Source organism: Frieseomelitta varia, unplaced genomic scaffold (assembly GCF_011392965.1).
Source record: "Frieseomelitta varia isolate USP_RPSP 00005682 unplaced genomic scaffold, Fvar_1.2 scaffold_659, whole genome shotgun sequence".
Lineage (NCBI taxonomy): Eukaryota > Metazoa > Arthropoda > Insecta > Hymenoptera > Apidae > Frieseomelitta > Frieseomelitta varia.
Genome location: NW_025110433.1, coordinates 396,136 through 417,230, shown reverse-complemented (window position 1 = coordinate 417,230; position 21,095 = coordinate 396,136). Strand labels below are relative to the sequence as shown.

General features: G+C 43.4%; 1 protein-coding gene across 10 annotated transcripts in view; it reads right to left on the bottom strand.

The window, feature by feature from the left end:
- The window catches only part of LOC122534996 (homeotic protein antennapedia-like), a 158,691-nt gene that overhangs the window by 1,596 nt on the left and 136,000 nt on the right, over window positions 1–21,095 (bottom strand). For 8 of the 10 annotated variants that reach the window (XM_043666131.1, XM_043666132.1, XM_043666135.1 and 5 more), the window contains 2 exons: window positions 18,485–20,075; window positions 2,621–7,404 (listed from right to left, as the gene is read on the bottom strand). In XM_043666131.1, the coding sequence (XP_043522066.1) occupies window positions 7,151–7,404; window positions 18,485–19,289 (1,059 nt within the window). In that variant the 5' untranslated portion in view covers window positions 19,290–20,075 and the 3' untranslated portion in view covers window positions 2,621–7,150. The remainder of the gene's footprint in view (window positions 1–2,620; window positions 7,405–18,484; window positions 20,076–21,095) is intronic. The other 2 variants (XM_043666139.1, XM_043666138.1) reach the window with 2 other exon arrangements.

Here is a 21,095-nt window from a genome sequence, read left to right as displayed (position 1 = left end):
AATTCTCTAAAAAATAAAAACCATGAATCGATTCTCTGCGACCTCAACGTACGAAATTATGTTCGTAGCACACGAATCTCACAGTACTATTTTAGTCGGATACGTTTTAAACCGTTATCGTGTAAAACACCGTTTTCGTCGTATGTTACCGGGGCTATCAGTCTTCACAGAGCGGAATTATTATCAACGAGACCGCGCGTTCTAGGAAACTTTTTGTCAAATTGGAAAAAGATCTCTCTGAAACAATGACGACGGCATTTTTAAACTGCAATCGAGGAAAGCAATACTCACTAATTTGTTTCGATTACCTGTATATTTACAAATGCATCGAATGTACAATGACCGAGTCGTCGAGTTGAATGTTTAAACACGACTCGACGACATCTAAAACGAAGGAGCGTTTTCAATACCTTTTTCCTCATTCAGATGATACGTTACACGAAGGTGTGCAACTTCTACGTGTGTTTTTTAATTTATTGAGAAAAGTTCTTTTCAAAAATGAAACCGATAAAAAAAAAAAATGCCGATGTGTGATCGAACGGAAATCTAAGGATGTTACGACACGTATGTCCTTATCGAGTGCAGTAAATTTTCCTCTATTTTACCGATATGAAGTTTTAAATCCATTTTTAATCATGTTTTCTTTTTGGCTGTCAGTGCTTTTTTTGTTATTTTCATTCGTATCGTATAAAAGACGGTTAATTGAACTGTACGGCATGATGAACGTTTTCAAGTTACAGCATTCAAAGTGATGGATTTCGCTTTGATTGAAATAGGGAGGCGATGGACTACCGTTTCTTTTTTTTTTTCTTTTTTGTTGTTTTTTTTTTACATATTTTGATAGATATACAGTACCTAGAAAGGTATACGAAACTAACGACACCTGTCTAAAGAGTGACAGGTAGTCAGGAACTCTCCGGCGCATGGGCGTGCGAGGACGTGGTTTATACAATAATTATTTACCAATTGTGACATTATTTTTTTGTAACAAGTTAGAAACACTGTAGATAGTGGAAAAATAAAGTTCAAAATATATAATAAATGTATCAAACAGTATTACTCGTGTTATATTCAAAGTTGAATCTGACAAGCGAATGTCATATCGAAACGGTAACGACAAATATTTAGCATGTAATATTTAGCATATAGATTTTTTATTGAATCACGCACGATACATGAAGTAAAAAATATTTATTGGACGATTATTGAAAACAGAACGAAATCCATCTTGTTGTGCGCAATATGTTATCAATAAATACTATGCGGAACTACGTTAAATATGAAGGATACCGAAAGCTGCTTATTTTTCACCAAGCATTTTAAATCCTCTATCCGATAGATGGTGTCTGCGAGCTTCCCAAATAGACACTGACTATATACACGATCGCAAACCCCACACTAGTTACTTAATTGCGCATTGCCCATGGTACATACATAAAACGGCGACCAAAAGCACTTTTTTGACCAGACATTTGTTTCGGTTTTTCACGACCACCGCCCCCGCCCGCTGCAACCGACATGCCCGTTTCCTTAATTCTATTTAATTATCATCTTAAGACTTAGGCTTTAGACGTTAACCTTATCGATTAAGCGCTAGCTTAGTGACTCACTTCGTACGTACGCACATGTTGCTATTGTTATCTTTCTCTTACTTCATTCCCTTCCCATTCGTTCTTAATCCTCTGCCTCTTCGTTCTAACTCTACACACAATCATGGTACTCTCGTTTCTTTCCTCTTTCTTTCTTTTTTCACTCTTGTTTAAATGACATATATCTGTTTAATTTTTACGCGACTATATAAGAGTAGAGATAAAATATATAATTTGCATTTTACACATTCCGGTTAACGCTAGGAATTCATTTTTCCCTCTTATCTCTCTTTTTTTTTTGCCGCATTTATACATATATATTTACTCTATATAATAAGTAGTGTTCGCTATCCGATGGATACAAAATTTTCACTTTAAGCTAAACTGGTGTTCACGGCGATCGCTCGCGGCATATAATAAATCCCTCGATATCCACCGATTCATGATTTTTGCTTTTTTTTCCCCCCTCTTTCCTGTTCCGAAATTGCATTTGTGTCCAAACGACGTACGACTACGTAAGTAAACACTGAGTAACGAGTGATTATTGCACAATTCTGTTTTTCTACGTGTCACGATTGCTAGCAAGAGAAATACCGGTGATAAATTTACCAATAAAGACCAAGAAAATTTCTCTGATTTCTACACGCCCAGCGGGACCTCGGATAACAAAGAACCGTAATAAGAATATTTCCGATCGATTGGTTCAACTTTCTGTTATGAGCATATGTGAATTGGAACACGATGTGAATGTGCTTTTGCCAATCAACTAAACGTTTAACGACGATTAATGTAAGCTAACCTAGTACCCGCGAAAAGTCTCTGAAAACGGTTTGTCAAGCAGGCATTTATGCGTGAAATTTCGCCGGCACTGTTGACCACCGTGTCGTAACAGTTGATACTATGACGCAAGGATAATAAATACTTCCTTTGTCTCGATAGCCACACCCTATGCTTCAATGCCGGCCATTACCTGGCCTACATAGATGCTATCACTGATTAACGCAGCCAGAATCAACACATGTCTTACTTACGTACTGCGAAACGCCCAAATCCAGTGAAATTGGTCGATTTATCATGAACATTCTAATCAACAACGTAAAACGAAACACTTTAACTTTCGATAAGAGTGGAAGAAAATATGCTGATCAACATGGCGTACGAGCCGAAAACTAACAATAGTCGAGTGATCTAATAATCGAAATCGATCTTGACCTCGATTGACAAACAGAGCTACTAGTGGAGAAATGGTGAAATAAAAATAATCATGGCTGACGTTACGTCAATTCGTTACGCGTTTGTTTTGAAAATGAAGAATTTAGTGGTTGACGAAACGAAAGTATGATATTTTGCTTGTTAAATTTCACTACGATAATCAACGTGGTACGAAAGACGTGCAGTGGTAACCATTTCTAATTGTGCGATTATCTAACTTGGATGTAGCTGAACGACAAAATATAACCTGAACAACAATTCGCCATAAGTAGATGAAAATGAAAATCGAAGGTTCGTTTATTTATCGCCGGTGTTTCTCTTTTCTCGAAACTTTCACGAAAACCCATACCGACAGCAACGCGGAGCCCCTCGACTCGGGCTATCGAGCTTAATTGACGCCAATTTGCCGGAGCAATTTAGAATCACGACCCCTGACCGTAAACGTACGGGTTTCGGCGCTTCCCCCACGAAAAAAGAACAACTGTTCGCAAGAGACAGCGAGCGATCGTCGACGATCTTCCGTTTTTCACAGTTCGTTGCTCCTCAAGGACAAAAAGTTATACATAAATAAATCTCTCGAGAAAGAAAGGCCGGCCGGTGCTCAATCGATGCGCGTGCGCGAGCTGGACCATGTATTACGTATATCAGTTCCATATATCTCCAATTTTTTTTCCTGCTTTTTTTCCATGATCATTTCTCCTTTTTGTTTGTTTTTTTTTTTTGCTTTTTTTTGTCTTTTTTATTTCTGTTAACGCGAGTACGGATCAAAAGAAAATCCGCGGGACCTCGCGAACGCGTCCCGCAGGAACATTCTTCGAATCCGTGTGATCTGCATGTAAAGGAGATTTTGCGAGATCCCGAGAATATTTCCTCCTATATACATCTATATTCTTTTTTCATTTGTTCTTTTTTTTATCGTTTTCTTTTTCTGTCCGCTTTTGTTTAAATACCGTCTTTTCATCATCGTCATCATCGTTTATACATTATTACGTATTCGTTAATTATCGTTTATTACGTATATCGTTAAATTGCGTGTATACAAGGTATAAACTAAATTATGTCAATCTAAGTTTTACAACACAGCACAAGAATTCGCCGCGGCAAAGTTCTCCGACGTGTCTTCGGCCCGGTAGATGGACACGATGATGTCGTCCGTCAGTGTTACGATCCGACGTCATCGATCACCGAGCATTTTTATCGACCGGGCCAGACAGATGGTGCGTTTGGTCACTTCTTGGCACGCTTAACGCATTCTATGGACTCGAGCATTCAAATAGAATCGTTCTGTATTTTGGAAATCAGAGGGCCGAATGTATTAAATTTGAAACTCGAAATTCTTCTCACTAGAATTGATCGTAGATCGATAGATCAAATCGAATTGATTTTGTATCTTTGTCTTCGAAGAATAGTTTTTCCAGCTATGAATGGATGAGAATTTTGATCGAGCTTGAACAGCATAGTTATTTATTGAAATTACAGAGGGTGATCTTTCATATCTTTTTTCTTTGAATATTTTTTATCATCAAGAGGATTGCCTCGATTTACGGAGAGATCAGGATAACTTTTTCAATCAACGGCTCTATTCCCTAGAGTTGCCATTAAAGTGCCAAGAGGTTTCATGCCGAAAGCATTCTATTCCAAAAATATGCTACGAATTACATCACTTGGTAACTTGGCCTCGTATCTCACGGAGCAGTAGTAAATTTTCAATGGTCACTTGCCTCCGAAGATTCCTCGAATTTTGGTCCTATCGAGGATCTCTCTCATAGCAGTTGTTTTTTTTTTTTTTTTCGCCGCTGCTTCGAATATTTACAAGGGGAACGCAGCGAATACTGTCATGTGAAATCGTGAAACGTTTTTTTTTAAATACTTTATGGCGCCGTCTACCTTGACGAAAGGTGTTTGCAACAAAATGTTTAATGCGATTTTCTTAAATATATTATAATGAATTCAGTTAGTGAGCTTTGTAAACCTTTTAGTCTGCACGTTGAACATAAAAAAAAAAAAAAATTGATTTATGTGGATTTATGACAAAAAAGATAATTTATTTTATTAACATAATCGATCTCGACTGTTGGGAAACACCTTTTTTCTGAAGTAGCCGCGATACTTTTGCTTGCGAAAGAAATGCATAATTACAATACACAGCGATGTGTTACCCGTAATCTTTTAGCTGCGCGCCTGACGAGAATGAATAAAGAGGATTCATTTCTTTGACATATTCTTCAAGCAGTATACGATCGATAGAATAAATTTGAAACGATGAATGTAAAAAAGAAGAGTTCAATGAAAAGATGAAATACTTAAACAGGAAAAAAAAAAGAAATAAGAAATAATCAAAAATATACACACACACAAAAGTGCAAGGAAGCATAGAATTTTTTAACTGACCTTGCGACGACACTGATGAAGAAATGTCAAGTCGGTTTGATTCTGCTCCGCCGGAGGCCTCCGCACTCCTAAACAGCACTGTTTTCATTCATTCGATCAGCACACTGTCCAGAGAAAAGGATTCCCCCGTATTCGTATTTCGTTCGACGTATTCGTGTGATTGGTCGAGACTACTGGCGATATCGACAGATCCGATCAATCACTAAAGAATCACTGGAATTTAACAGATTGCGTTACAAGCGCACACACACACTGATATTTCACTGGTTTCACGACAACGTAAATCGAATATCGCCTTGATTTTTTTTTTTTTTTCTTCCTTCGTCGCATGCTCTCTGTTTAATTTCCTCCGTAACTTCGTCCATTAGCCGGATAATAATGTTAAGTGTGCAGGTCGTTTTATCGGAATCTCCTCTTCATTCTCCGTTCTCTCTTCACCTCCGCGATTTCCATGTCGAATCCTCCCGGCACTGGAGAAACACACATTCGAAGATCACACTTGGCACGTTCGCGATTACTAAATAACCCTCGCTGAGCCACCGCGGTATTATAGAGAAAAAACCTATCTAAACGATCTTCTAAAGAACACTAAACCGTTCATCTACTCGCTAAATAGAGACACGACTGGACGACCGTCCTTTTTCCGCTAGTTTTCATTTTTTTTCTTTTTTCTGTTTACGACCTAACCGCACTACGGACTCTACGCGTGTACGACGTGTAAGAGAATAAATAATAAAACGCTTTCCTAAAGGATCATTTTTTTTTTTCCACGCGAATACAACGTTTACTCCACGAAAAGATTCATCATCGCTCGATCCGGGCGATCCTATCGCTCGTTCGCTCTTCATTCTCATTCTCTCTCGGCAGAATTTTGCATATTTCACATTTTCACTTTACTCCTTTTATATATATCATATATATATATATATATATATATATATCAATCACTTTACATTCTTTCACAGGGGCACATTCATACTCTACTATACAATTACAAAGACCGATCCGTTCATCCTGCCAAACTTTCACGACACTCGAATTTTGAAGTACGTGTATTTGTTTCTTTCTTAGTCTCTCACTCTTGCTCTCTTTTTCATACAATCTCATACATTCTTTTTGTCATTTTTCCACTCTCTCTCCTCTCTCTTTCTCTCTTTCTCTGCCAAATTATCTCTATCATTATAGGCTTTAGTACAATTACATTCCATTAAATGTAATAGAGGTTAACGCGGTTCTGATTAGCATGTGATCCAGTTTTCCTCCGATCCAATCCTCTCTTTCTCTCCGATTTCTTCTACATTCCACTACGTGATTATTAGAAGATCGCGCGTCCCTATAAATCTTCATCCGACTCATTCGTGTGTCCGGTTCCTTTTCTTTTCCTTTCCTTCTTTTTTTTTCTCCGTGTCCGTGTCCCTCTCCGATCCTCCTCGTCTTACCTCGCATTCCCTTCCCTGTCTCTCTCTCCGATTCTCGCTCGCGCGCGCAATCTCGCTCCTTATCCCTTCGTCTCTTTGTCATCGTCCTGTTCACGTCTTCACTTCCATCCACACCGTGTCGGCCACGTTCATTTCTCTTCCACATTCATCTCTATCCCGTTTATCCCTCTTAACGTTGTCCTCTCCTTTTTTGGTACGAGCAACTTGATTAACACGACAAAATAAGCGTCATTGCTGTATGAGTGGGGGTGGTGGTGGACTGGGGCAGGGGGCGGGCGTGTGGGCGATTTGGGGGTTTGATATTTGGAGATGTATCGGGGCTGGCATGGGGTCTGACGGGGCTGGTTGGGGCAGATGTGTATACGTGTATATGTGTGTGTCTCTGTGTGTGTGTGTGTGTGTGTGTGTGTGTGTGTGTGTGTGTGTGTGTATAGGGGGAGGAGGTAGTGCTGGAAACAAGGTATTAACGACCCTGAGAGAGATGAGACCTCTTTGGAAGTTCCACTCTTCGGGGATCTCTCAACCCTGCGGCGACGTCTGCGGCGAGATCTCGGTGTCGCCATCCACCGAGCCTGGCTCGCCCTTCGTCTTGTTCTCCTTCTTCCATTTCATTCGTCTGTTTTGGAACCAGATTTTGATTTGCCGTTCCGTCAGGCAGAGTGCGTGCGCGATCTCGATACGCCGCCGCCTGGTCAGGTATCGGTTGAAGTGGAACTCCTTCTCCAGCTCGAGGGTTTGGTATCGGGTGTACGTTTGCCGGCCTCGTTTCCTCTCTGAAACATGGAAATCACCGTACAGATTCCCTCGTTAGTCTCGTGTTTCTTCTCCTTTTCCCCCCTGGCTACGAATATATATATGCACGCATATACGCGTCAGAGATCTGGCGTGAATCGAGGCTACGCTTCGGTTTTCTTCGCGACTTTCTTAGCCTGTTTTTCGAAGAGAGGTTGGATGTAGACCAACTCGTGTCTTTGATTGTAGAATCAGACACATGTCGCGTGTAACCGTGAACCCTTGGTGACCTTTTTCTCTCTACGTTTTTTTCTGTTTCGCTTTTACTTCTTTCTACAGAGAGCCTGGATATAATATTTCACAGAAACGCGTGTGCACATTACCCTTGGAAGCGTACTCTGATTTCAAAGCTGCTTCGTAGAGTGGAGCATTATACGCGCGTTCTAATTTCGATGTCGTTCCGAGAAACATTGGTTTCTCGCTGAAATGAGTCGCGGTTCGATCATTGGAATTAATATTCTTTACTACATTATTGCGATCTCGTCAGAATAATTTCCACCATCAATATGAGAACAACATTGTGTTCTATCAATATTTGTTCTACCAGAGAAAAAACTAGAAAAGGAAACTAGAAGAAGAAAATAGAAGAATAAATAAAAGAGTCCTCGAATTCTATCGATTCGTCGACATTCCGATCCACTCGAAATTGCTATGGTATACGAAAAGAGGACCATGGAGACGTAGAGTCTTCGTTAGCCGGCGCGTATACTCTAACACAGAGAAAGAGAGAGAGAGAGAGAGCTCGAGGCCACAATCCGAGATATTTAATGAACAGCCTGCAACCTGCTTCAGCACGCGGGGAAAGTTTTTACGGGGCGTCGGGACGAAACAAAAATGTCCGTCCAACGAAGAAAAAGCTCTTGGCCGCCTGTTCGTAGGCGCAGTTCCGCGTATGATAGATACCTTACAGATATCCGTGACATGATCTGCGCTCGGTGTGGCGGTACACGAATCCCGAACAAGAATATTAATTGTACTTGCCAAGGGAGCAAGGGAAAGGGAAAAGCGCGGGCAAACAGAGAGAACCAGCTGGACTCTACATGGACCCAACGTCTCTGACCGCGTGTCCGTGTCTGCGTGGTGGCGGCCATGTAAGTACGCGCGTATGTATATGCACTCTTTCTCTCTCTCTCGTCCAGGCATAATCTCAAAGGGTTAGGTTAGCTGTTGCCACACGAGTGCAAGAGGGCAAAACGAGAATATTTCAGTGCGGTACGAGGGAGGGAAAAAAGGAAGAGGGGGCGAAGGGATGAGCAGCAGCAGCAGCAGCAGCACCGGCAGCAGAGGGAAGAGAAGGAGCAGAAGGGGGGTGGAGGTTGAGAAGGAGGAGGAGTAGAAGAAGAAGAAGAAGAAAACTCCTTGGTGAGCATTCGAGGCAAACGCCGCCCGTCGTGCTGTCGGCCGATGAAGACGGATGGCGACTCTCCTCCACAGCCACGGAGAGAGAAAGAGGAGATGCTGCTCTTCTCTTCGAGGGTTCCAAGCTGAGCTCGAGCGGACGAAGAGCAGCGCCAAGGGACGGAGAGAAACTCTGGGAACATGCCCCCACTCCTCTTCCTTCTTTGTCTTTCTTCCTCCCTCACCCCGGGGCTACGCTCTCAAATTAACAACATACCAATCTCTAGCGTTTTCTTATAACTTTTAACCATTTCGCCTAGCTTCCCTCGAGTCTCTGCCTGTTGGCGAACGATTACTCTGCATCTCCGAGCCTCGAGTTTTTGCTGAAGCTCATCTCGCGTTTCGAACTGTCTCGGAATAAACTGCGGCTTTTAAAAATACATTAGAATTAAACATTCTAACATTTACGCGTGCTTTGATGTCCAGTTTACAAACCGGTCGCGTTTGGGGGCAATCAACGGCGAGTTTGTACGCCGTTCCGTGTTCAAAACCGCAAAATTGGAGTCCTAGCCAATCAAAGGATAAACCCGGGATAAACATAGATCTCGGGTTTCATCAAAGAGGCTGATGAGTCGCGGGCGAACGCGCCTCCGCTTGGAAAGCTGGCTTATTAATGTTCATTCGTCAGCCGGTTAATGAAGGTGCCTCTTAAAGACCGTCTACACGGTCTAACCCAGAAGATCATCAAAGCGTTCACGGAATAATGGAACGGTGTCGAGTCACGCTTCGACTGGCCCGTGCCGATTAGTTTGCGCCTCTTTATCGATAACGGTCCTATTGCCTAATTTGCAAACCGAGCCTTGAACGTTCGCGCGAATGCGAATGAATGCCATAGGAAAGAACCAAGTGGATTGGATGAAATTTTTTCAATGAAATTTCTAGAACGACTACACTTTAAGAATAATCGTTCCAATTATCCCGATTAACCTATTAACATAGAATCTTTCGATCTAGATTGGAGAACATACTCGTAAAAAGAGTCGAGAAAAATTTGAATTGAAACTCTTATTTAAGAGTATTTTTATTTAGAAGTAACACCTTGGAATTGTGTCTAAAAATAGGTATACGTTATAATGTCATGCAAACGCTACGGCCAGAAATGGACACTAACGTTAAAGTGGCCGCGAGTGACTATTATCCTAATAACAAGGTAGCGCAAGGATATTGGCAATATCCCCTCAACTTACGTATGCAGCTGTTTGATTCGAAGTCAATCGATTCCAGCGGCGAAGACTTGAACCTCGATTATCCTCGTCCGCCCGCTGAATTAGACGTCGGACGTTTTTCTCGCCGGCCGAGCATACGGGCTTAATTAAACAGGCGTTCGATACCCTACGTGAATAGAAAACTTTAATCGGCTTGTAAACTGCAGAACTTATCGGAAACAAGCTATTCGAATTTTCAGCCTGCAAGGATAAAGAAAATACATCGAGGCAATGGTGAAACGTATCGGGCAGATCGCGTGCTACAGATAATGAAATATGGAATGGGCACGCATTGGCGGCCACGTGACAAATTACAACAACCGAATTGGTAATTCCAATTCAGCAAACAGGTGGTCCATAAAAGTCAAGATTGTCGAAAATAGAATTAGAACACGTAAGTGTTCGACGAATATTTCCCCTTCTTTCCCCTGTCCCTCTGAAGGAAGACGTCAAATTGCTTGGCGAGCAGTACCGAACGGTTGGATTCTAGTCGCGCAACCGCGAGTCCTTGGAACGGTGTGAAAGCGTTATCTGCGTGCAGAATCGCCGGCAAATTAATCACCGGTATACATTCTTGCCGGCTAAAAAGAATTTAATGGCGTTTTCATTGTGCGAGCGCGTCGTGGGAAAGCGCGAGTACCGAGGGTGTGAGATTTTCTTTCTTCGCCGAATACCGCGAGGAGGAAGAACGTCGAACAGCTGAAACAACCACACGTCAGATTTCGGATGTTTCTAGGCTTTCGATCCCAATATATCCACCGAGAAGTCCTACGCACGAACACAGGTGTATTTTTTTTTTTTTTTTTTTTTTTTGTTTTTTTTACTCTCGATCGAAGAATGGATCGCGCGAACGGAGCACGGTGTAAGACGTGTTAAAGAGGTCGATAACAAGAAAAGCTGGCCAGAACCGTCGGTTTATGCTGAACCGGCGTTCTGATGGCGGCGTAGCCGTTGCTCTCTCGCGGACGGAGGTGACTTTAAACGCGGGGCAATAAATTAACGGCGTTGGGTTACGCAAGGATCAAATGTCCCCTGGAGTATGCCCGAGAGATTTATGGGTCTGCCTTCACTGGCGCAGCATGAAGGAAAGGAACGGAACAGAACAGAACGTACACAACCGTACGGCTTATTATAGGCTAGTTGCTCCGCTTCTCCGTTTCTCTCTGTCTCTTTCTCTGTCTTTCCTCTTTCATCCGCCTCTGTCTCTCTTTTTCTTTCTCTTCGTCTGCGGACCGACTGGGTCTTTCAGACCCGCCGCAGGATACATGCAGGACTTTTCAGATGAACAGCTAGCCGGATGTTGTAACCCGCTAATAAGGCGCGGCCACCACTCGCTGCCCAATTAAGCTAAGCTTTACGTGGCCACCTTAAGGCCAGGCCTTGAAACGCTCTTCGATTAGATACCCTAGATATCCCATTAATTTTATCGCTCGCCCCCTCTCTCTTTCTCTCAGCCTTCCTACAACCAAGCTCTTGCTACACGAGAGCCTCTCGGATTATATGACCGGTCGACGTCGCTGACAGAGGTTCAGATTAATTGCGTGGAATCCGGTGAACCGCGTTGGAAAACCTACCAGAACGGGTATTTCGGAGATTCAGCTACTTTCGTTCGATTCGTCGGTATGTCGACGATTGAAAGGCGCGAATACATCGACGAATGAAACGATCGTCACCTCGATGGCCATTGGCCTTAAGTTTGAAGGAAAGTATAGAAACTCCTGAACGTTTGCATCGAAACAGTTCACCACCGTCTCTTTAATCCCTAACACGTGGATCGAACTTCCTCCCGGGTCCCCAACTCGTGTCTGTCTGACTCTCCATATATTTTAAGCACAGCAATCCGTCTTGCTTTTTGCATTTCCGTCCTAGGCTGCTTTATGTCACGCTGTTTTCGTTGAACTTTCTTCACCCGAATGGGGAGAAGCGTTCGCTTTTTTGCCTGGCAAAAGGGACCGGGCAGGCCGAGCGTGGGCCTCCAACGCTAGGGGTCGCGCCACGTAGTCAAGACAAACTTCGTTGAGGAATTTCGTCGTTTATATATGTACAGCGAGATCACCCGTTCCAAGCTTCGCGAACTTCCTGGATCTCTGATCTAAAAAGAAAGCCACAAATGCCCTCTATGTTCTTGATAGTCGTCGATGAGGAGATGACGAAAAAGAATCACTTGTCCTATCGATTGGAGCAACATGAGTTTCCGGTGTAGGGAAAGAGCCAACTGGCCACGATTATTCTCGTCCAGGGAATCTAGACATCGCGAAGTGGAAGTGTCCTAAGCCTGAAACAGCCACCTGGACCAAGAAGTCTCGCAAAAGACGAAAGAAAAAGGAATTCAACAGAGTTGCCGCCGTAATAAGAACGTCAAGTCAACTGACACTCATAAAGGGGACTTAGAAGCTTCCAAGGGAAGGCAGAGAGTATCTGATAGGAGGTTTTTTTTTTTTGTCTTTCAGCCGCAGACGAACAGACAAAAGACGGAAGGACAAGGAGACGGAATTTGAAAGAAACTGAGGAACGACATTGGATGGTCGACATTGGCAGCGAAAATGGACTGAGAATGCATTTGTACAAAATGATATCATTTGGATTAGCCTGTTGTTCTGTTTGCGGTCACCTTTTCATTCATCCCTTTCGTTCACGTTTCGAGTTACAGAAGAATCTTAAGTGTCAACAGAAAGGAAAGGAACTATAAAAAATAGAAGTAATTATAAGAAATGGAATAAGAACGATTAAAGATAACTACGAAATCTTGAAACTTACGATAGAAAATTCGAAAAAAGTGAGTGCTTTAACGTGTCAAGTATTATCTTATCAGTAATGGTCTGTGAGACCACTCCGAACTTTTATTCACTTCTATTTCCCTTCCTACATTATTTTATGTGCATTTGTTATTTTTTAGTCATACATGGAGTTCTTCAAGCGCATAATAACATAATAAATATTAGTAATCTGTGATAACTAGTATAGTAGTAGTTCTGCAACATCCAGGACTCTAGTTCCTAACCTGTACCTACTAAATTCTCCGTCATGAATTTCCATAATTTTTCCCACAATCTCAGAAACGTCTAACAAGATCTTCGATTCAGGCCCTTCTCGCCCCAATTTCCCCAAATTTCGTGGTTTAATTTATACCGTGGTGGAGGAGCCCTGTATTCTAGCAGCGGTATCGTCCATGGTTGTGTGTCTCGGGCCGTTCATGGCGGCGGCCCAAAAAGCAAACGGACATAGGATTTCTGTGGACTCATCCATCATCGTCACCGTTCCTACGCCCTCCTCCGCGTCGACTTCCACCCTCTCTGTTCCGCTGTACACGGCGTTCGTTCGTCTTCTCCTTTTTTTACCTTTCGCCCTCGCGTCATTTCCTCGACGCTCCTCCTTTCTTGCCCCTCTGGGTTCCATCTCTTTTTGAATATCTCACGAAGCCGCCATCGCTTCGGACACCAATCTCTGGCGTCTGACACTACGCGGGCTAGAACGAAACGCGTTTTCCAGATGAGAATATATGCTGATCGCCACGACCCCAACTAGCACGCCCGCAGATTAAAAACTGTAACGCCTGCCACATGGTATCTTTTTGGACACTCTTTCTTCTTTTTTTTTTTTTTTTTGTTTTTTTATCTTTCTCACATATCGAGGAAAGGGAAAGAGTTACAAACGTCGAGAGGTTGTGTTGAATCTACCCTCGCGCGTTCTTTAGTACGTTTCAATAGAAAATTTATCACTCTCTCACTAGAAAATTTATTTTATGTTAAATATAAGATCTTAACCGAGCTCCAGTTAAAAATAATAAATATCGAGCTTCCGGTTGCTAATTTTTTTCAATTTGAGTAAAATAATACACTGTAGTGTGTATTAAAATTTGATAAATAATATACTGTAGTGTAAACAAATCTCATCAAAATCTTTAAATAAGGCTACCTCATTCTGCAAGTTGACCAAAACCGGAGTTCAGTTTTACTATTAAAATTTAATTGTAACCACACTGAATAAATTATTACACGCTGTCATATAACAAGATGATTTTAGCCAAAACGATAAAAAAAAAAAGGCTCTTGAGATAACTCTTAAGAAGCAAAAGTATTTACTAAAGGACGCACGCTAATACGCGATAAATTTTCGCGAGATAAAACGCGGCCACGTGCCCCGACGAACAAATGATGGCCAGTCTATAAATCTGTGCCTTCAATTAGTCAGATAGTATGAAAAAAAAGATGAAGAGAGAGAAGAGAGAGAGAGAGAAAGGAGAAATAAAACGAGGCAGGGAGCGGAGCAAGGGCCATTTTAATTTCTCATTACGCGCACGGGTTATTGGCCATTTACGTAGATATTTCGCGCGATTAATTCGACGGTAGTGCGGTTTCTTCGCTGTGGTACTTTGTTCGTGCGCTAAGCATTCGTGTCGGTACTTGGATTACATAAGAAATGTGGCGCTCGTGCACGTACACGTGTACGCAATAACGGAAGCCTCACACCTATGTATAACTGCACCGCTGCGTGCTTATTCGCAAGGGTGAGAAACGGGGAAAGGGACGAGGCAGAACAGCCAGAGTCGGAGGAACTCGATATCATAAATCTTTTCGCGCAAAGGGATCGCAATTATCTCACACATTAAAAGCATCGACCCGTCGTGCCGATAAGTTTTCTCTTGCCAATTCGTATATGGATCCACGCTCGAAGATCCACGACGAATATTGATAATTAATCGGGTAACCAACGATCGATCGGAATTTTGTTTTGAATGTAATTTTGAAACAGAACCATTGCGAATCATTCGAAGCTTTCTCGTCGTATCTAAGATTCGGTGTTGCTTCCCGAAACGTTACGGTGGCTGGAACTTCTGAATTACAACTTCATCGCGTGTTAATTTTATGAGATCGCGATGGCGTTTCATGGATCTCGGCCACGAGAAATATTACGCTTTTTTCGAATGGTAATGCGTTTCGCAGGATAAACCGAGGCCCCGCGAAATAACGCGTAAGTTGGTAGTCGACGTTTCTTTCTTCCAGTCAGCTAATTAGTTTGATCACAGACCGCGGATCCACGGACCATTCTTCTGGAATCGGTTCTAATTTTATCTGCTCGGCGAATCGATTTAAGAAAAAAAAAAAAAAAAAAAAAAAGCAGAAGAAGAAAAGGAGGAATGCTAATCAATGAACGCTTATGTGCACTCGCGAGCGCGTGCATGCATGCGTGAATGCTAGGTAGGAATGACAATGAACAATAATTACCGAAGTTCAGTGCCGGTGCATCGGCGGACTTGGCGATGGAATAAATTTCAACGTCGACGGAATTATATGGGGCGAAAACACGATTCATGTCCGCAAACCGTTAATTGCTAACGAAATTGTGGACTCTATTTGCGTTAACTAACAACGTATCATCTGGAATAATATTTACTAACACAATTTTCCCCGAGGCAATAGCGCCGATCGTCGGGACGAACGATTTGCCAAATCAACGATTGCATTTCGGGCAACTAACCGAAACTAACGACTTCTTCGATTCACCTCGATTATTTCTCTCACCTTTCCGCAACGCAGACAGCAATTATCGTGGATTCGGACGCGCGTCGACATTTCGAATACTGAAAGACAAAGACAAGTAATTACGCAAGACTTTGGATTGCTATCACGCGACTCGACAGGTGGGCTAGGGACATTTAACGAAAATCGTCGACGCAACAAATCAAGGGGGGGAGAGCATTCGTACCTCGAGAAGAGGCTTTCGACGTCGAAAGTCATGCATGTTTACGAAGCGTTTCGTGATGTTCGGCAGTAAACGACACCGATGCGCACTCGCATGCCGAGGGTTTCGCGAGAGCCAGCCAACTATGCCGGAATTTCCTAACCTATGTAACGCAAATGTCCCGCGTAAGGTGCCAGGGAATCTCGGCGGTTTCACCGGGCAAATGCCCGGGAGAGCACCTGCATCTATAAAATTGAGCCATGCATTATTCATGGAGTCCTGCTTATAGCGCGCTTAGCTCAGCTGGTGTTTTGCAACGTGGAAAGAAAACGGCTAGCCACGGCCGCGAATGGATAACTAGATAAATTGATATAAGGTTTATCATGATTGGTAGACCTGTAAGGGGTAATGGGATCGAATGGCGAACAAAACGGGCAGCACACAAAGAACAAATAATCGGCGTGGAAAATCATAAATGGATTGAATTAGTGCATCGAAGTCAGACATGAGCGACGTTTGCTGAACTAGAACGATTCTGACTTGAGAGCCGATCGAATTTGTTTCAACAGCTTGTAAATATATATACGACGCCGGAACTACGTAATGGTTAAACAGAGAGAATTATTGATATATTACGTTTATCTGAAATAACCATGGAAAAAAATCTCTCTGTGAGATCTGCTGGAGAATAGATGGTGCGAATCGTGCTTCCCATGCGAATCATTTTTGTCCACGTATAAAAAGATATGGCGAAGATAGTAAGGGAATCAATACGGTTACTAAATAAACCACGAGGAACGAATATATTGTTGGTCGACGTATGAGAAAGATCTCAGCGTGCCGACATCTGTGAGCAGATTCAGGCACTCGATCCTCTTTCTTCCTTTGACTGGCAACGAAGAGTATGGACCAGTCTCGTCATCAGTGAACCAGTCCGTTTATCGGCGAATCAAGCTGGCTGGTACCAGCTTTCGAACTGAACCGGAAGATGGTTTCGTAAGAGCACGTTGTTCGCGTCAGAAATAAAAAAATCAAATTGGTTGCACTTACGTGAAAAACACCCAACGAAGGACACGTGACGACTCGTGAATTAAAAAGTTTCATAAGAATACTAAAAAAAAAAATTCACGCCTCGAATTCTCGCTTGCAATGATTCCAACTGAAGAAACGAAGGTTTAACTTGTTCAAAGTTCACCGAGCAACTGAAGATCGCAAGAGATGAGAAGAGAAACCTTGCAAGGTTGCGGCAGTCCCTCGGATTTGGGGAATCAGGGGAAAGGATGAGAGAAATAAGAGTAAACGCAGCGTGAAGCGGCCGGAACCTGTGCTCTTACCTAACCGGGGACAGACACCTTCGGGTTAAGGGGAACGGATGGCTATTATCACTTGGTTATTGCCGTCGTAAATTTTCAACTCGTTATACCGAAATTACCCCATTCGATTCTTCGCAGTCACGGCCGGCTCCAGAAAATTTCCGTAAACCTTTTTCCCGCGTTAAGAGCCGTATTTGAAAAGGGCAGGTGGTGTTCCCTGCTTCCTCGAATATACACAACTCTAATTTTGTCAAGTTCAACGGATTGTCAATAAAACGGATTGTCTCTATCTTTACGGAAAGTACTTTTAGAAGTAAAATTTGTCATTGATTAATGACAAATACTGGACAAGCGATAGATATACGATCTCTTGCATCATTGGATCGTTCAGAGTTACATTTTTCAAAGAGAAGAATTCACTTTTAGGAGAAACGTCAAAAGAGAAAAAGAAAAATATTGATCGTTCGATATGCCAGATTCTCGTGGAACTAAACGCGCGAAGGAAGATGAAAACAAGCAAACTAGTTCAACGTAGCATCGAGCGGGAAAATAAGCAATCGCGAGTTATCATGGGAATAAAAGTGGATGAGCGGGGACTCTGCCAAGCCGCGGAGCCAACGCGGGCACAGCCAACAAGAGAACTTTTATGGGGAGGTATACGCGTACGTGTGGTGAAACCAACGAGAGCTGAAAGGTCAGGGCAATAAATAACTCGGGATGTCGGTATACCTAGAAACTGGAGACATTATGCCAATCTTGGCTTGTGAACCGTACGAATGTGGTCTAGTTTTGCCTACTGTTGCATAAATCTGAAAGCAGCCGACTACCTGCCGTCCTCTCTAGAAATCTTGCTTTCTATCCGAACCTTTGATTGCACGGGAAAATCCTTGAGCCTATTTTCGACAATCGTCTCACGTATTATTCCTTTTCTGACTTTGCGAACGTAAGATCCCTGTTCTCTTTCTCTCCCTACAGTCCTGTCTTTCCTACATTCTTTTCCCTCTTTGTACCGTTTCGAGGTAGAAGAATTCTTTTGAAGTAATGCTGTACAATTCTAGAGGTCGAGGTAGCGGGCAGGGTAATTCGGATGCAAATGGAAGATTCAACATGGTTGCTTCTTGACTTCTACCGTTCTCGTGACCTTCCTAATTCTTCAGATTTATCGGCTCGGCTTTTTCGGTAATATTTTCGAGCGAACAGTTTACGAACAGCGTTTATGACGAGCAATTGGTTTTCAATTCGACTAGAACGATTATTCTATACCGCGAGAAATGTCGAATTCGCGATACAATGAACCGTAGTGTCGTATCAACGCAGGGTCATATCCAACCTCAGTCATCACGACCGCAAGCCTCCTTGTTATCACGACCACGTGAGCTTCTCGGAATCTATTTTCCGCCTACCATTTCAATTTTAAATCTAAGCAACGCGCGTTCAACATCCACATTGAAACTCCATCTTACCGAATTGACTTCTCATCCACGGGTAGAGCGGACTCGGTAGATTGGCACTGGCCGCACCTTGGGGAGCAGCCTGTTGTTGCTGACTAAGCGGCGACGTGACCACCCCTTGGTGTTGCTGAGGTTGTTGCTGCTGCTGAGGATGCATGCCGGGCTGAGATTGCTGCGACGTCGCCTGCGTCTGTTGCTGCTGCTGGTACATCATGTGCTGCTGCTGCGCCTGAAGATGCTGATGCTGCTGTTGCTGCTGCGGATGCTGCGACTGTTGCGGCTGCATGTGAGGGTGTTGCGAGTGCATTTGATGGTGCATCTGCGACTCGACAAGCGGCGGGCTGTCCGGTCCATCGAGTACGCTACCCTGATGATCGACCGCGGCCGCTTGAAGCTTGCAACTCGCATAGACAATGGGAGTGGACGGATGTCCGTTCGGGGTTGGCGTGTGTCCCATGTGGCCCATACCGGGGCTCGGGGACGTCGACCTGTAACCACCCATCCCGTCCATGCTGCCGTGCTCCTGTTGATGCTGATAATAGGTCGCGTTCCGCATGTCCATTCGATTGTACGGCGGAAACCTCGGATAAGGTATGTCTTGCTGGCTACCGGCGGCCCCATAGTGATGGCCAGGCACTCCTTGACGTAGGAGACTGGGATCGCATGGATCTCCGGCTTGCTGAGATTGCTGCTGAACCGACTGCGTTTGCTGGGGCACCTGGACGGCGGCACCGTAGTGCTGCTGATGCTGATGCGGGTGTTCCACCCCGCCATTACGCAGGTCCGGGATGTACGAATTCGCGAAGTACGAACTCATGCTACTGTCCCACCTGGCCCACCTTCTAATGCCACCTCGGTCTTGGTTGTGTTTTCTTCTTTACGTACTCTCACACTTTTCCTTAGTCTTTGATCTTTAGGGTTTTGTAGTTTAGTCTTCCTCCTCCTCTTCTTCTTCTTCTTCTTCTTCTTCTTCTTCTTCTTCTTCACCTCCTTCTTTTTCCTCTTCGTTTTTCCCTATCTTCGTATCAAGTAACAGTACGTCTTTGTCTTCACTTTTAACGGCTGTGTCTTTTTTCTTTTTTTTTCTTCTTCTTTTTATTTTCTTTGTACTCGAATACCTTGCGTATGGACACACTGGCACACGTCCTTACATATACATGAATAAATTTCTATTATTTATACATATATCACCTGCTTCGGTGCGACTCCTCCCTCCTCACACTCACTCTCTCTCGGACAACACGCGCGCGCGCAACACTCTTCCTATCACACCAACATCACCGTGAATCACTTAGCGTATCATCGAATTAATATACTCTCTTTTAATTCTCTCCGTTCTCGTTCCTTTATCCCGGTTTATCACACTGGACTCATCGGTACAGAAAGAAAAATTAGAAACTGGAGCACTACAGAACCGTGAGTTATCGAAGCTGCGGGGGTAATTTACGAGGGGGGTGGGGGGGCAGGTTTAAAACTTGTACACGAGGGGGGTAAAGATGGTAATCAGAGTTCTTCGTCGGTGTGGTACCTTCGTTCAAAACGCCAAGCCGCTCCAGACACGTTCCGTTCCTCTGTCCACCCTCCTAACGAAGTTGTGCCGCACCTGTAACATTCGAAACATAATTCAATTAATTTCACGCGCACCACGTGCAATGATAGTAAATTACAGAATACCAGAACGGCACGAAGAATGACGAGCCAACTTTTAATTTAATGACAAGATAAATTCAAATTTCGCTTCAAATGGCGCTCAAAGTAGCCTTTCGTTGTAATAGAAAAAGAAAAAGAAAAAAAAAAGGTGGGAGAAAGAAATTCAAAATTTGAAAATACCGTACTTCAAACGAGAGCTCGGCTCGTTCATCGGAGCGGTTGCTGAAACTGGCAAAAGCTCTCCGTTTGCTGATCTTTGTCCGACAAGCTGAACGAACAGAGGAGAGTTTGACTCTGAATGACAGAAGGCGAGTTACACACGTGCTCGTCACGGTGACGGCCATCGCCCAGACGCCGAACTCGCTTGGCCCTTCTGTGTGGGCGGGCTAAACGATCGTTAAATTTGGAAAAATTCCCGTCCATTAAGCAACACGGCTACTGAACGCCTCGTCGAGATTCTCCCTATGTCTACTAATTTTTTTGTTGCACTCGTCGCCGACATGGATTCCGCGCAACTCGTTAGTACGTAACTAGAACTGGTGGTCTCTTGCCTTTCGCTTTGGAAACTTCCGACTTGACAGAATTCCGGGAAACTAGAATTACATTGTGGATATAACGCAACTCGCGTGATAATTAAATTGTTCAAACAGATAATTTTGATTGTATTATTGATAATCGTTGGTAATGATTCTTCGTTTAATGATGGATTCAAAATACGCGGGGATTTCAAAAGTTACGAAGCCTCGATGGTACGTCAGTTCTTTATCGGCTGAATCTTCAACCTTCCGGACCGATCTTCCGATCAGGGCCGGAAACCTTCCATACCGACTGTACATCATTTCACTGGGCACCGTCGTGAAGCTATCTGACTGGCATATTGCTGTCTGTGTATCTATTGCCTGATACCACTTGACGTAATCCAAGTATGTCTGACAGTCATCAGCGTCTATCTACTTCCTTCAAATCTATTCGC